The sequence below is a fragment of the Saccostrea cucullata genome, unplaced genomic scaffold (assembly GCF_032062105.1).
Source record: "Saccostrea cucullata isolate Sc308-1 unplaced genomic scaffold, CSIRO_AGI_Scuc_v1 ctg2246, whole genome shotgun sequence".
Taxonomy (NCBI): domain Eukaryota; kingdom Metazoa; phylum Mollusca; class Bivalvia; order Ostreida; family Ostreidae; genus Saccostrea; species Saccostrea cuccullata.
Window position 1 is genome coordinate 72158 of NW_026919055.1, and position 15176 is coordinate 87333.

At 33.9% G+C, this 15176-nt stretch overlaps 2 protein-coding genes across 2 annotated transcripts in view; both read left to right on the plus strand.

Moving 5' to 3' along the window:
* Positions 1–15176, plus strand: part of LOC134278483 (lectin BRA-3-like) — a 53368-nt gene that overhangs the window by 28965 nt on the left and 9227 nt on the right. The gene's annotated exons all lie outside the window — the stretch shown is intronic.
* On the plus strand, positions 1480–7058 carry LOC134278501 (perlucin-like protein). Its single transcript, XM_062760817.1, has 4 exons — positions 1480–1783; positions 3153–3226; positions 3357–3453; positions 6786–7058. The coding sequence occupies exons 1-4, from the start codon at positions 1480–1482 to the stop codon at positions 7019–7021; spliced, it is 711 nt and encodes a 236-aa protein (XP_062616801.1). The 3' UTR covers positions 7022–7058.

Genomic DNA, 15176 nt, shown 5'->3' on the forward strand with positions numbered 1-15176 from the left:
TAAAAGATTCTATTAAATTTTCATTAATTCATAATTATTTCCCTTGGAAGAGGACTTGGCCCTTCATTTGAACAAACTGCAATCATATTTACCCAAGGACACTTTGTGGAATTTTGGTTGAAATTGGTCCAGTAGTTCTTGAGAAGATGAAAATGTGAAAAGTTTACAGCAACACCAACGACGACGACAACAACGACAGACAATGGACAAATTTTGATCAGAAAAGCTTACTTGAGCCTTCGCTCAGGTGAGCTAAAAACTATTTTCCATGAACATACTCAATACGCAAGTTTCGAGATTATCTCCCTTGGTGCGCTCTTTCGTAGAGGAGGGGAGTTTCGTTGCCGTGTAAACATACAGGTGGGACAAATATTTGATATTTATATATTGGATACATTGTATCATCGATATACTGGTTTATTATAACTACATGATTGTCAGGATGCACTCTACATTTCGAGAATAACCGAATTAATTTAAAGACGTCATTTCTTAGAGCAAAAAAATCGTAACAAAAAAGAAAATGTCTGTTGATATGAGACTTTTCAGACGAGGGAACATATTTGGACCTCTAATAAAAACGGTACACGTGCATCTGATCATTGTACGTAGGCGATCTATTTGACACATTGATTCTTTTCCTTATTATAACTTCAAAAAATCCACAAACTTTTGTTAAAAAAGTTTGTACAATCAAGAAAATCGGTTACTTTTTATTAAGACTATGATGTTTATTTCGTTTTCAAGTACCTATAATTTAAAGTAGATTTGTAAATATGCATAGCTGAACTTGTTAAAATCATCAAATGCATCACTGCTTAATATCATTATCTTTTTATAACATTTAATAAATTTTAAAAGCCGTAAATATCGTTCATTTATTTATGCACGTTTGTATACAGAAACAACCCCTGTCCCACCACCCTGCTGAAATGGATACTTTTTGCGCCTCTATAAAATTAATACGTATTAAGAATACTTTTCATTTCATTTTAAAAATTTATAGCATAACTTTATGGATCTCAGATAAAATTAACTGAGTATATTGCTACAATTCCCAGAGGTTAAGGAAATATCAGACCGATATCATCTGTCCTTTTGTTCACCTCAAAACACCAAGAACCATTAATGCCTTTGCAATTATGTATGAAGTGATGTTTTGAATACATAAAATTAATACATCATAATTCACAAGTAATGGGCTGATTAACATTAGTAGACTTCTAAAGGGTTTAAAAGAAGGAATTGAACTTATAAATACACTTAAGAAGAGAAACTAGAATCGATTGTGACAGATTTAAGATATATATTATTTATAACCTGGTATCGCATTAATTCCAAGTATATACTACAGGCACTAATATCAAAGGTATAATACATAGACCTTAGATAATTAACAATACTGCAACTGATGGATAACTGAACGTAAGCTGAGATTTATAAATACAGCTAATTCCATGCATTAAATCCACTCTCACTATGTTAGGAGTTCTGGTCTGTCTGATTCTGTGGACTGCCCTGACCACGACATTTACAGATGGAGTCCTCTTCCAATCTCATTATTTCGCGGACACTGACTTAGATGATACAGTGTTTTACGACACTCTCCTGTCAGCACACCATTCGGACTCTCTCACGCTGTGTTTCGCTATGTGTGGTCAGAACTGTCACTGTCTTGGCTACAACTCCCAGAAAAAGAGATGTCATCTATATAAATCATGTGATTCTGTGACTATATTTGATTACGAAACTGGTTGGAGGTATTATAATTCAATGTTGGAAGGTACGAAACATTTCCTCAAAAATAATATCATAACAATATTCTTAATACATTGGATACACACAGAAACATGAGTGAATTGGTACATATTTTTTTTTACTCATTTTGGTTTTAAAATGATTAGAGAACGTACATATAGTAATAGTAATATAGTATTTCTAAAATAAAAAGAAATTATTAAAGAAGATGGGTGGATAAGGCGGGTGAAGTGCCTATAGTGCGACAAATAAGAAGTAAAAATTTTAATCTTAATTAAATCAAAATTTTATTTGATATTTCATCGAATATTAAAGTATTCTTTATGTAAATTCTCTACAATTTAGAAAAATCTCACAAAAACAGAAAATATTTGCCTATGAAAAAGCTTACACAAACTAAAAAGAACAAAAACGATCATTTTTACGTACTTTAACAATTTTTTTCAATATGAGTGGGTCTTCGCTCCATTTTTTTGAAAGATGATCCTAAAAGTTTGCAATAAAATACACATTTTTTGGTTTACAAAAACATGGAACGAAGACTCACTATACCTTAAAAGTACACTTTTATGACACAACATTCGCATCTTTTTGAGAAATACTTCAAGTCCATTAAGTTGCGGGTAATACCACAAACATGATTTAAATGCCAAAAATCACCATGAGTGATGTAGCATAGTGATTAACGCTTAAGTCTCAAAGCAGTATGTTATTGATACGTCGGATTTTTATTGGTAGGGTTCGAATCCCACGAATACCATCTATTCATTTTATAAAAGAAAATTTTTTACGAGATTTTTTTTTCTCTCAGAAAAGTTTTTTTTCCTCATAATTTCAACAGAAATTCAATAATTAGAAGTGAATTGAAATACTCAATTCACATACTGAATATGATTTCTTAATATCGGATGCTATAGGCATTCTACCCGCCTTGTTCCACCATCTTCTTTTATAATGTTTAAAATTCTACCTACCTGCAACCAACCTTTTCAATCTATACAAATTTGCTTCAGTTAAAACCCAATAATACATGAACTTAGAAGAATTTTAAAAATCTATGAGATAAGACATATTCAATGAACATGTAAAACATGACTTTTTGTGTCATTTTTAAGATCATGGTTAAAGGATTGGTAGAGTGCACTGTCAAATTTTAACTTTTATAATGTATATATAATATTATCGTATCACAAATATTTATATTGAAGTACAAGCAGTTTCCACGTAAACAGGCCGAGTTCTTGATAAAATAAAAATTAAGTTTTTACTCTGTATATTTATTTTATCTTAGACCATTTTGTTTTACTATTTTGGATTATTCTTTACATTCAAAGATAAAAACAAGCTTAGGTAAAAGCTATTACAAATTTAAGATATGATATTTATACATGTAGGAGAGGGTTGGATGCTGTTCGGAACCCATTATTACTTACATATCAAGAATAACGCCACATGGGAAAATGCCAAGGTAAGAATAATAATGTTATAAATATAAAATGCATCTGCCTTATAAATCGTTCAAATTTAAATTAGATTATTTTAATTAATCCATCCCGTCAGTCTAGTGGCAATAACATAACCTATTTTGACTATTTCAGTTTGAGTGTGAAATGTTAGGGGCCTACTTGGTTTCCATAGACACAGAAGAGGAGAACAAGTGGTTAACAGAAACCTTCCTGCCAGCCTGGGATCCTGGTACAGTTTTTCTTGATAAAAATATTATTTGTATAATGCACTTGTTCAAATTTAATATTTTAGCATCGTTCTATATACGTGTAGGTAATGGATCTGCGTATAACAATTATTTTCCAGAGAAATTTATTAGATAACGTAAGAACTTAGTTAAAATAATGAAAAAATAATAAAATCGTAAATAATTCTTTTGCCACGAAATAATGAGTAGAAAACATCTTTGTTTTGTTATTTAAAACCGTGTAAGTCACACTGACCTTCAAAACGATAAGTCCTTTCAGTTTAACCTTTTAAAATCTTTTAACCTTGACCATAACTTTTAAATGGTGAACTTCGGCTTCCATAGAACAGTGTTCTTTGTGGAAATACTGTAATTGCTAACAGATGGTGATTGGACTTTCATGTTTCACAATTGTATTTCCAGTTAGGAGACCTTACTTTAGGTACCAATATATTAAATTTGCATTCTAATGCAATTGTTTTGTAAAACACTCTTTGATTGGCTAAAGCAGATGTTTGAAGCAGTAAAACACATTAGCATGCTTGAAAGTATTTTTGATAAATGACAGTATTGTTGATATTAAGTTAATATTAATACCCGTGATGATTAGAACAAAATTGAACAAAATAAGACGAAGACAACAAACAAAATGCATTTTGCCTTGATCTTGCAGTTTAACCTTTTAAAATCTTTTAACCTTGACCATAACTTTTGAATGGTTAGGGCTTTGGCTTCCATACTTTACAGTGTTCTTTGTGGAAATACCGTAATTTGGAACAGATGGTGATAGGACTTTCATGTTTCACAATTGTATTTCCAGTTAGGATACCTTACTTTAGGTACCAATATATTAAATTTGCATTTAAGAAAAGATTAATCTTCACTATGTTGCCATACTGGGGCATCAGTTATTCTAAAACACATCTTGTTTAATATTGTTTTACATTTAAACATAATTGATTTAGAACTATCAATTTAAATCGCTCAAAGTACATTTTATCGATTCTTGATTTGATAGTGTTCCTCGATGGAATTCTATACGCAGGCGCAACTTCATTCATAAATGCAATGAAGCCATCCCTAACACAATCCTTAGAGGCAAATAACCCTTCACTACCATATTTGCTATAGAATTGGAAATAGAATCGGACTGAGTAGCGGACAGTTTTTTGGTCAACGGGTGACAAATTCTCCAACAGTTGCCTGTGCCTCATCGTCCAATTCATTTGGATGAATATTTGTTAGATGATAACGCATATGGAAGTAGTTCCGCAATAGCTTAAGTTTCTCTAAAAATTTCCACACGCTTGATATCGGCGGTGGAATTTTCAAAACTGAACTGAAAATCCATGAAACGTAGATCTAATTGGGTGTTTGATTTTTCTGAAAGGATCTTACGTAGTGAATAATACTCACAAATGAATAGCTAGTAATGACTTTGTAAAGAAAGATAACCAATGAACTTTTTCAAAAAGTTGTAATCAAGACTTATCGCTCTTTTTATCGTATTTTATTTATTCGATAGTCGGTCTCATTATTCGATAGTCGTTCCTTTCGACTGACAGTCGAATAGTCGACTATTCGTTGACATCCCTAATATAATTTTACGGAAAATGTAAGATTCGGTCAGATTATTTTTGACAATTTAACGGGGTAGACGTAATCGAGTGATAGTCAGTCTTAATGGATAAGGTGGAGGATTTCACAGTAATTGTTGTGATCTATTGTAGATGGATATTGAATCATGATATATTTCAGGGGTCTTAAAATCCTGGTTTAACTAGATTTACAAAAACAGGATTTACGGAAAATTTTTCGATAGACATTGATGTAACAGATTTTGAATTTCTAATTGTTTGAATTGCGACATTAAAATTGAAGTGAAAGAGACGTGACGTGTGGCTGTCGTCAGCGAGAGGAATTTTAAAAAATAAAAACGCGAAAAAAATGGACTTGAATGATTTTGCACGAGGATAGTGGATATTTTCCGTTATTGCGAATTTTCCTTTTTGTTTAGATCAAAATTACACGTAGAGGATGTTTTCCATTTTTGCGAATTTTCCTTTAAGTTTGGATCGAAATTACGTGTATAGATTCTGTGTGGAATAAGTTTTTAAAAAGTGATTGAGAAATGTTGACATTTTAAATTCTCAGGAAAATACCGGGTATTTCTCCAAAATTTATAATAGGAAAACATAAGCAATAACTATTTGTACGTGTTTTTGCTAAATTGAATCGGATTTATTTTTACCGTGCTGTATTTTAGATACAGAATAGTTGGCAATTACAACACTGTATACAGGGCTAATACAGAACGGAAAGTAGCTCCGCCCACAACAGTCTCGTTCTGTATTGCTAGTACAGAACAGTAAACTTCAAACAAAAACACCGCTATCGTGTCACAAGAGTGTTTGCTCTACAGTAACGAAGGAGTTGATCCTTACGTCGCGGGTTCGAGTCCCACTGTGAGACGTGGAGATTGGTCCTTCGAATGAGACCCTTTAAATCGAGCTCTCGTGTAGCAGTTGGTGCTGGCACGCAAAAGATCCCTCGTTGCTGAACCCCTTTCATGGCATATACGCATTTCTACGCATCTGACTTGAAAAACGACTATAGTGTGAACAAACATTCATAACCTCGTTAATACTGCAAATATCAGAATAATTCTTGCACCATTAGAAATAGAAAATAATTACAAGAAAATAATATACAGGAATTTTTTTTATTGGATGTACCAGTTTTTTGCTAGAACCAGTTAAACTTTGTGCATTATTCAAGCGATTTTGCCATTATCGAAATCAATGCGGTGGTACATGTAACACGTAATATGTAAAAATGCTAAATTTTGGAAATTACTTCCCAAACTCACCCCATCCCACGTAAATACTTAAAATTGGTTTTAAAAAAATGTACAACATGCTCATAACTTTCCACACAATAATAATTAAAATGAATATTTTAAAATATATTTAACATTTTAAAAAACCCACACAGAATGTAACTCATTCTTGAATAAATGGAAATTCCAGTAGGATCATGGTGTTTTTCGTTGCCATGACAACTAAAATGATATTTTCATTATCATTTTCACAAACTGCACAATATCTGTTTTCATAATATATGTATAAACATTGGTATATACAAAATTTACAAGAAATACCCGAAAAAATGCATTGAAATCTTAATATCAATTTGTCTAGAAATGCTTCAAATCTTTGCCATGGAAGAGGTTAATGGCTTTAATGCCAGCGGCAAGTGGCGTGGTCTCCGTATTAGTGAAGTATTCTCGACTTTAAACAACACATAATCAATCATTTTATTTTAAATATTTCAGTGACATGTGACCCTTGGTGGTTTTGCTGTTTATACTGGATAGGTGCCAACGATATTGAACAGGAGGGGAGATTTGTTTGGACGGAAAACAACAATAACGTCACTTCCTTTTCCAACTGGCACCCGGATGAACCTGATGACACAGGGGGGCAGGACTGTGTACATCTGTGTCGTCAGGGGTTTTGGGAAGATGCCGGCTGTGATGGAGTGTTTTCATACATTTGTGAAATTGATTAAAAATGTCATTAATTGTTAATAGTTGTGTTGTCAGCAATTGTGGGGAAAAACCATAGAGAATGTTTTATACTTCTGTGAATTTAGAATTTGCAGAGTTGTGTAAATAGTTGAGTTCTTAACAATAATCTGAAGAAAAAAAAAACATGGAATATGTTTTCAAACATTAGTGAAACAGATTTTTAAATGTTTGCTATAATAATTGGATTGTCAACAGATTTCGGATTGACCATTGCGAATGCTTTATACATCGATAGGAAAAAAAACAAATATCTACATGTTGTGTGTACTTAAGCAAACGTTGTCATCAATTTGTCAGCTGATACAATAAAACTCATTGACGGTACAGCCAGTCGTCTTTTGTGGCAACATACTTTCGCTCACCTTAGCCAAAGGCTCAAGTGAGATTTTTTGTTCAAAATTTGTCTGTTGTTGCCGTCGTTGTAAACTTCAAACATATTCATTTTCTTCTCAAGAACCACTGGAGCATTTCAACTTAAAAACTCGAATTGATCTAATGTAAGAAAATGCATTGCATGTTCAGAATAAAGAAATATTCCCAAGAAAGCAATACATTTATATCATTTCAAAAATAATAATCTTCTAAACTTAAGGTATCCGACCTATAGTATAAAGACTTTTGTGGATGTGGTAGAAAACATCTATTCGAGCCCCGCCGTCACCAACCTTCATCCCATAGCTCGATACTCAGCCTCTACTCCAAGGTGTTACCTCAAATATCTAATTTTACTCTCAAGTCATCCTCACAAAAAAGTGAGGAATTATCTTGAAGAAATCGTACAATGTTCAAGGTTATCTTCATAGCAGCATTCAAATTTTCCTCTAGCAAATTCAACAGGTCCCGCCGTCATCAACTTTTCTGAACTCAATATACAGCTTTTTCTCTAAAGATTTCCCTAAAATCCCTACCCTCCATACGTGTACTCAGGTCACGGAGAAAGGGTTTATATTTCGTCAGCCTACAATCCTGTATTTGACTTTGATGGAAAACTAATATATAACACAATAAAACAATCCTTACCTCTGTTGCTGTTTTGGTTTATTTGTGTTTATTTGTGTTTTTCTAGCAAGGGGTGCTTTTCATATATTGGTCTGGACAGTACAAACGTGTCCAAGGTGTTGTAGTTCTGTGTCCCAGGTCATCATCGACATTTGGCAGGACTTCATCATGTTTCCATGAGACCTTACTGACATGCAAACAAAACAGTTTTCAAAGATCACAGGTAACAAGTCAATCACGTCTGCTATATCTTCAGGCACGTAGCATCGTTTTTGAAAGTGGGGGGGGGGCAACCAGAGAAGTTTCTTTTTACATACCTGTGAAAGTTGACAAGCCAAAAGAAAGAAAAAATGGGAATTGCCCAAACTCGACAATCCTATTTCTTTGGGGAGGGGGTTGGAGGTGGACAACTTTTTCCAAGGCCAAGCTCCTTTTACTTCCCATTTCCTTCATATCATTATACTGTGGTAAGAAGTGGGGGGGGGGGGGCAACCAACTTTTCAGTGGGCATGTTCAATAGTAAAAGGTAATGCTGGGAAAACAAGTGGGGGGGAACAGGACCCCCCTGCCCCCCTCCTGTTCTTACTTTCATTTTTAGAATTTTAACAAGAGGGATGGCTCTTGGACTATCCTATGCTTGTTCCATCGTACATTTAGAAGTCAACTTGACACTTGACATTGAAAAAAAAAATATTTAACAGAGGATGTCATCAATTTGTGCGTTATCAATATGAATAAAGTCATGCATACAGTTTCAAAGGTGTCCTCTCAATAAAATAAGATATTATATCGTATGATATAAGTTGAAATAAGCTGGATTCCTTATAATTTAATTTCATTGTATCCAATGAGACAATTTTTCCTCCGAAAAAAGGATTCAAAGAAGACGGTACGGTTTAAGCTTTATTGTGCCCTAAAAATTCAATGTTCTTAAAAAGTTTTGAAATTGGCTTAAAAAATAGTTGAGTAGATGATTATGATAAATCATTAAAGAATATGGCATGAAGAAGAGCCTTTCTTGAAAATATGACGTCATTAATTTGGTACATTTTTAAGTTTAATGCAGAAAAGCTTCAAAATGACTCGTTTTTCTGTTAATTTTTCTTTAGAAAATAGTGTCTGCCACCGTCGCCCGCTTTTATTTTTGGATATATTATGCAAACCGCTATGAAAAATCACATATCTCAAAATCTTGCCGGGCGACGGTGGCAGAGTATGTTTTCTGAAAGAAAATTCCACTGAAAATTGAGTTCTTCTGCAACTTTTTAAGAAAATACGGGAAAATGCTCAAGTTAATGACGAAAAACCATTTGTGTATTCTTACTGCAGAGAATTCCTATGATTCAGAAAGAATAAATTTTAATTTCTAATATCACTTTCATATTTTAGAAAAATATAGGGCTTTATTTGTATTGAAACTGTACCTTCTTCTTTAACAGATTTTAAAAGTAAAGTCGTTTTAAATATGTTACTCATTGTGACGTACACAAATTATGCTATATAAAATTGATTAATATTTTACCAAATCAAATGACGTGTTACAACTAAAATCCAATTATTGAAAAAGAGACGAAAAATAATAACAGGTGTAGATTTTATGAAAAATTTATGACATTTAAACATAATTTCATCACATGAAATATCAGCAAAAGAATATCGTACAAACTAATTCCTTTGAAAGCTGCGTAATGTACCGTTGGTCGCCATTTTTCTATTGTTTTATCTGCCGGTTATCTAATCTATAACCCTTAGGCGGAGCCTCCATAACCTATAGGTTTACCTATATGAATTGCATATAAAACAAATCTTTATTTTCAATCATTAATAACGTGTCAGGTAATAATATATTGACAAAGAGCAATAAAAAAAGAAGTAGGTTTATAGCTTTTAACCAGAAATGATATCTTGATTTACAATCCGTTTAAAAACTTACAAAGAAATGTTCGTGTATGCCACACTCCCGAAAGTACCTTAGTATTCCGACACATAACATTTGCAGTGATTTTGGGGATATAGCTGGCCATCTTTCTGCGAGCTTCCATAACAAATTTACGTCTAGCTACTTTTTAATGAGTGCAGGTTCGGTTAAATTCTCAAGTTCTGAAATTTCACTTCCGATACCTAATTTACGCGCAGATCGCTACTTCGATCGTCAGAACGGTCCGTATGCTGTATAACATTCTCAGGTGTAACCGGCTCTTGGGTCAAATGAAAATACGCTTGAATAAGAGATAAATCCCAAATACCATCAAACACGTTTTCTTCCGCCTCCATCAACCGGCCTATCTGTCATTTGTGAATTTTGCGACAGTTCAAGGAAATCAAGATCCATGATTTGATTTGAACGTATTTTATTGCTTATACTTTACAATCAAGATCCGTGATCATTGCATCACGTTCGCCCATTCTCGCCTTATGACTGCAAGTGCGCAAAATGCGCAATAAAATGTGATATACATCATCTCTCTGTCACATAAAATCTGAGAGTGCTATGGTACATGTGACTTGCCGTATAAGTTTTTAATTGGTTTTCTCCAGATTATGGCAGATACCTATAGAGAGGTTAAAAGGTCACGAGAGGGCTGCGTCGCCTTTTAACCTTTCTATAGGGTAACTGGAGAAAAACCAATAAAACTTGTACGGTAACTACTTCATACATGTACATAATTTTACATGTCAAATACTTGCATAACTTTGTTTTGATTTTAACATATTAATGTTTTCGATGTATATTTATACTATCTGTTGTACATTATCTTTTACTCTGCTTTAAATGCGCATGTAATTTACATTAATATATATTTTCTAAAAATGGATAAACATAATGTTTAAAATGAATAGAATTTAAAACAAGACCAATTACAAACACTACTTTTGATTATTAAAAATAGAAAAAATACTCAATAAAATTTGACAAACTGCAATATTAAAAAATACGAAACTGTAAAATTGATATCGAAATTAAAAAAAAAGAAATTTTACATTCAACATTTTAAAAAATACAATAACTATAAGAATCACCATTTTTGAATTCACACAATTATTCTTACGATAGAGACAATTAAAATTTCACTAACCAAACCTGAATTCTATAATTGCATGATAATTCAAGATAATTATTCCCTGAAGCTATGTGTAATTTAGTTATTTACTCTGACATTGTACTAATTATAGTTAATTACTGGTAGTAAATCGGGCTTAATTTTTTTCATGCCAAATGTCATAATTAAATTTAAATTAATACCTCGAGGAACAGAATAAAATTACTGAGTGTTCCTCTCGGTCGCAATGCATAATTATCCTTAATTATTTTCTTGAGTCTATAAAGAGTCGTTTAATACTCATTCGTCAGTTGACGGTTATCTGTGACTGGAGAACTAAATCAGTATATCTGATACAGCCTGCTGTTTAATACCAAAGAAATTAATTTTTACTTTAAAGCCTTTATTTGTATATTCATACTTTAGGTATACCGATGTAAGGGATTTCGTGATAATTTTTTTTTTTAAAATTAAATCTAATCTGTTTCTTAAAAAAGTTTTACTTCGAATAATTTCAAAATTAAAATGGCATCGACATTAGCTAAGTCTTCTAACAAGTGGATTCAGTATTGTGTAGAACACGCTACTGAGGTAGATGTCTTTATTGACTCTTTAGAGCATGGCTATATTAATGACAGGGCTATGAAATGCGAAATCCCAGAGATACCTTTAAAAGAATTTCGTTCCTTCTTGAATAAGCAGTACAAGAAGCTATCAAAAGATAGCAAAGCCCAGGTATGTATATTTATTTCTGAAGAAGTAAGGAAACAGTCTGAGAAACTTATACCAGAGAAAAGGGCAGAAAGAACAAAGAAAATGAGGTCAATTGAGAGGTGTGCAGTACGTAATGAAGAAAAAGAACTAGGACTTGGCCCTGTCAGGGATGCAAAGACGAAAGGCAAGCAGTGGCTGACTTGTTGTTATTGCTTCATGTAAGTATTTTACTGATTTACAATTACTGTTTACGGTTTAGTCTCCCTCTTGGCATGTTGCAAATGAGTAAGAGGTTATTAACGATTTATTAATGTATATCAATTTATTTTCGCGACACCTTATTTGCGATTCAGCTATTTGATATTTATAAGAGAGACAGTTCTTAAGCGAACTTTGTTTTTGCTGTATGAGATCCTTAAAATACAAATATACAGTGGCATGTAATTTTAGCGAACAGATAGACTGGCAAATTTACATGGAAAATTATGGGTGTTGCTAAAACGCGGAATGGAAAACGGAAAATTTTTGTCAAACAAATAACATAGATTCGACATAAATCACATAAAAGAGCAATATTCTTGTAGTAAAAGTCATTTCTGATAGATCTTAAGATTTATTGTTAATTTTTTTATATTCATGAGTCATACACACCCTCCGTGAAAAAACGATACTGAAAGAAATTCGACACCCCCCTCCCCCCACGAAATATGATTTTTGTGTTTGGGCAAAGGACATATGCCCAATATTTTGGCTTGTTAAATTTGTTGTATGTTGGAAATTTTTACTGACCCCCCCCCCCCCCTCCTTTCAATTTGTTTCGAGTGTCAATGTCTGTAAAAATTAGTTATGATATTCATATTATGAAAGCAGTGTCGAATTCGCGAATCATGAAAGGGGGAGTGTCAGTTTCGGATCTGTGTAGCACACAGCCACATTAAAAATTGGTTTATAATAAACCTTATATATATTTTGGACACAAAAAGGGGGCATATCTATTACAACTTCTCAGACCTTTCCGATGAGCGGGAAAACAAACTCATTTTTTACGGGTCATTCATATACACCCCCCTACCAAAAAAAACCCCACACATATGTACCGCAAACAAACAAAATTTAACTTCATTGAATGCAGAGATTGTGTATTATATCTACAACATGAAAGTTTTCCATCCAGAATTTAAATATATAGAAAGCGACTCTATTTTGAATAAAATTTCAATAAGCAGTGTGTATAAGAAATGTTTATTCGAGCTTGCCGTAAAGGTTTCCCCTAAACGAAATCTTAATATATTTTTTTTTTACATTTTATTTCTCTTTCCATGGTTCATCCAGATATCAAATATTTGCCCCCCTAGTCAAAACCAATTTACTACGGAAATTTCGGTCAAGTTGACATCTTCACACTTTCAGTGAATGAAATTAATGTAGTATCAGGGACCTATGTGTATACTAAGTTAGCATATAGGTCCCTGGCAGTATTAAAGGTAAAAAAATAGTACTGAAAGATGTTGGATTTGGAACTTATCCCCCCATCCAAATCAAACAATTGTCTTCTCTTTGTGTTTTTGCTTGTCAAATACTTTTCAAGTTCGTTTATCCCCCCTCTTCAAATTCGATTCTAGGTGACTGCTATGTTAGCGATTTTCGTAAATAAGAGACTGAGCATGACAAAATCAACTTGTTTAAATAGTGGGGGATTGAATATGTACAAGATAGATAGTTATGATAAAATCTGTGTATTTTAAGTGATTTAATCCAAAATAATACTTTCCGTTCCGTTCCGCTTTCCGTTCCGTTCCGCGTTTTAGCAAAACCCGAAAATTCTTGCGAATAGAAAGTGATTTACATTATCATGATTGTTACCATTTCCTTTGTTCAATAGATATGTAATAAATCGTCCAGACAGGCTTAAGGCCCACATGCAGAGGTGTAAGGCGGGGCCGAAAGAAGAGCAAGGCGAGGAGAGAGACGCCTTCATTGAACAATCCCTCTCTGATGTTCGGTCAGCAACAGTAAATATGAGTAAATATCTCTATGTTAACCCGGAAGATATAGCAGATAAAAATTATGGAAGAAAAGACGTGCTCGAGATTCTTGGGAGGTATGGTCATCTTGAAATACCGACAGAGGCGCGGAAGTACATCCGAGGAAAACAAATCAAAATGATCAGGACTGAATGTGAGCCATCTACTAGTATACCGCAAGACGAAAGATTACCCATTTCATCGGGATATTTTGATGTGGAAAAGCAAAGTATGGAACTCTCGGATATTTGTTTCCCAAATTTGATATGACCTCTTTTGACCGCAAATAAAATTACTCGATGATAGATAATGAGAAAGATATTTTTATTTAGAGGATTTTTTTTTATTTTTCAGGCTTCCGTCCAAATCGGACAACAAAGGTTAATGCAGAGGAGTCGGGTGAGAACTGGAGTGATGCTATAAATTCCTCAGGTATGAGTTGGCTTACATCCCGATCGAAGCGAGGTACATATGTTTGTGATATCTCAGATGAAGAGCAAGTCCAGAACACATCTGAACAGCTTGATAACATACCCCCATTGAAGCAAGGTAAGGCGCATATTCGTTTCGTTTCAGAAGAAGAGCCATTATCCCTAGAAGAATTGAATGCATCTGATTATTCATCAGAGGAAGAGGTTTTGACACAAGAAAAGAATGAACCCCATGCGAGGAGGGGAGGTAAGAGAAAGAAACAATTCAAGAATGATCATAAAGGGCCTTCAAAGCCAGCGGAGATTGCTGAACGCGTCGACATACTTCGAACCACTGCTGAGAAAGAATTGAACGAAGTCGAAAAAGGTAAGAAATTAGAGATAACACGTCTTTACTCAACAGCTACATAGCTTGCGAGATCTGCCTGCGTCAAGCGCATCGGTCGGGAAGTGTTCAGAACTGGAACATGCAAAGCTACCTTAAAGCACTCACCAGTGAGGAAACCAAACAAGAGTTTAATGGCCAGAAACACCAGATAGTTCCAGTCGATTACAACAAAAACGGTGGTAAAATTCGTGCGAAGATAATTTTAGATCTTCGCCTACAGTCCTTTTTGGAAAAATACCTGCGAGTTGTGAGGTTGAATATTGTTCAGGAAACGGGGTCCAAGTGTGAAAGTGTCCTTTTGCAGAGAAATGGCGAGCCTTTCATAAGAGTCAGTGATGGTATGATTGAACTGCAGCTTAAACACGGCTTTCAACACCCATGGACTTCAGTGGATGCTAGAAGGTGTATCATAACCTTCTCTAAATCCCTGCCAAAAGAAGAAGAAAAACTTATTGGGGATTTCCTGTGTCTTCGGGAGACCACAAGGGACAGGGAAAACCTACAGACTGTGCGGTATCACAGCAGACCAAACCAACGAG

What these genes read in the sequence shown, in the direction of transcription:
- LOC134278501 (XM_062760817.1), top strand. Translation starts at nt 1,480, where the DNA reads ATGTTAGGAGTTCTGGTCTGTCTGATTCTGTGGACTGCCCTGACCACG. An exon ending in TTATAATTCAATGTTGGAAG is followed by an intron (nt 1,784 to 3,152) that starts GTACGAAACATT and finishes TTATACATGTAG; the next exon opens with GAGAGGGTTGGATGCTGTTC. An exon ending in CCACATGGGAAAATGCCAAG is followed by an intron (nt 3,227 to 3,356) that starts GTAAGAATAATA and finishes TGACTATTTCAG; the next exon opens with TTTGAGTGTGAAATGTTAGG.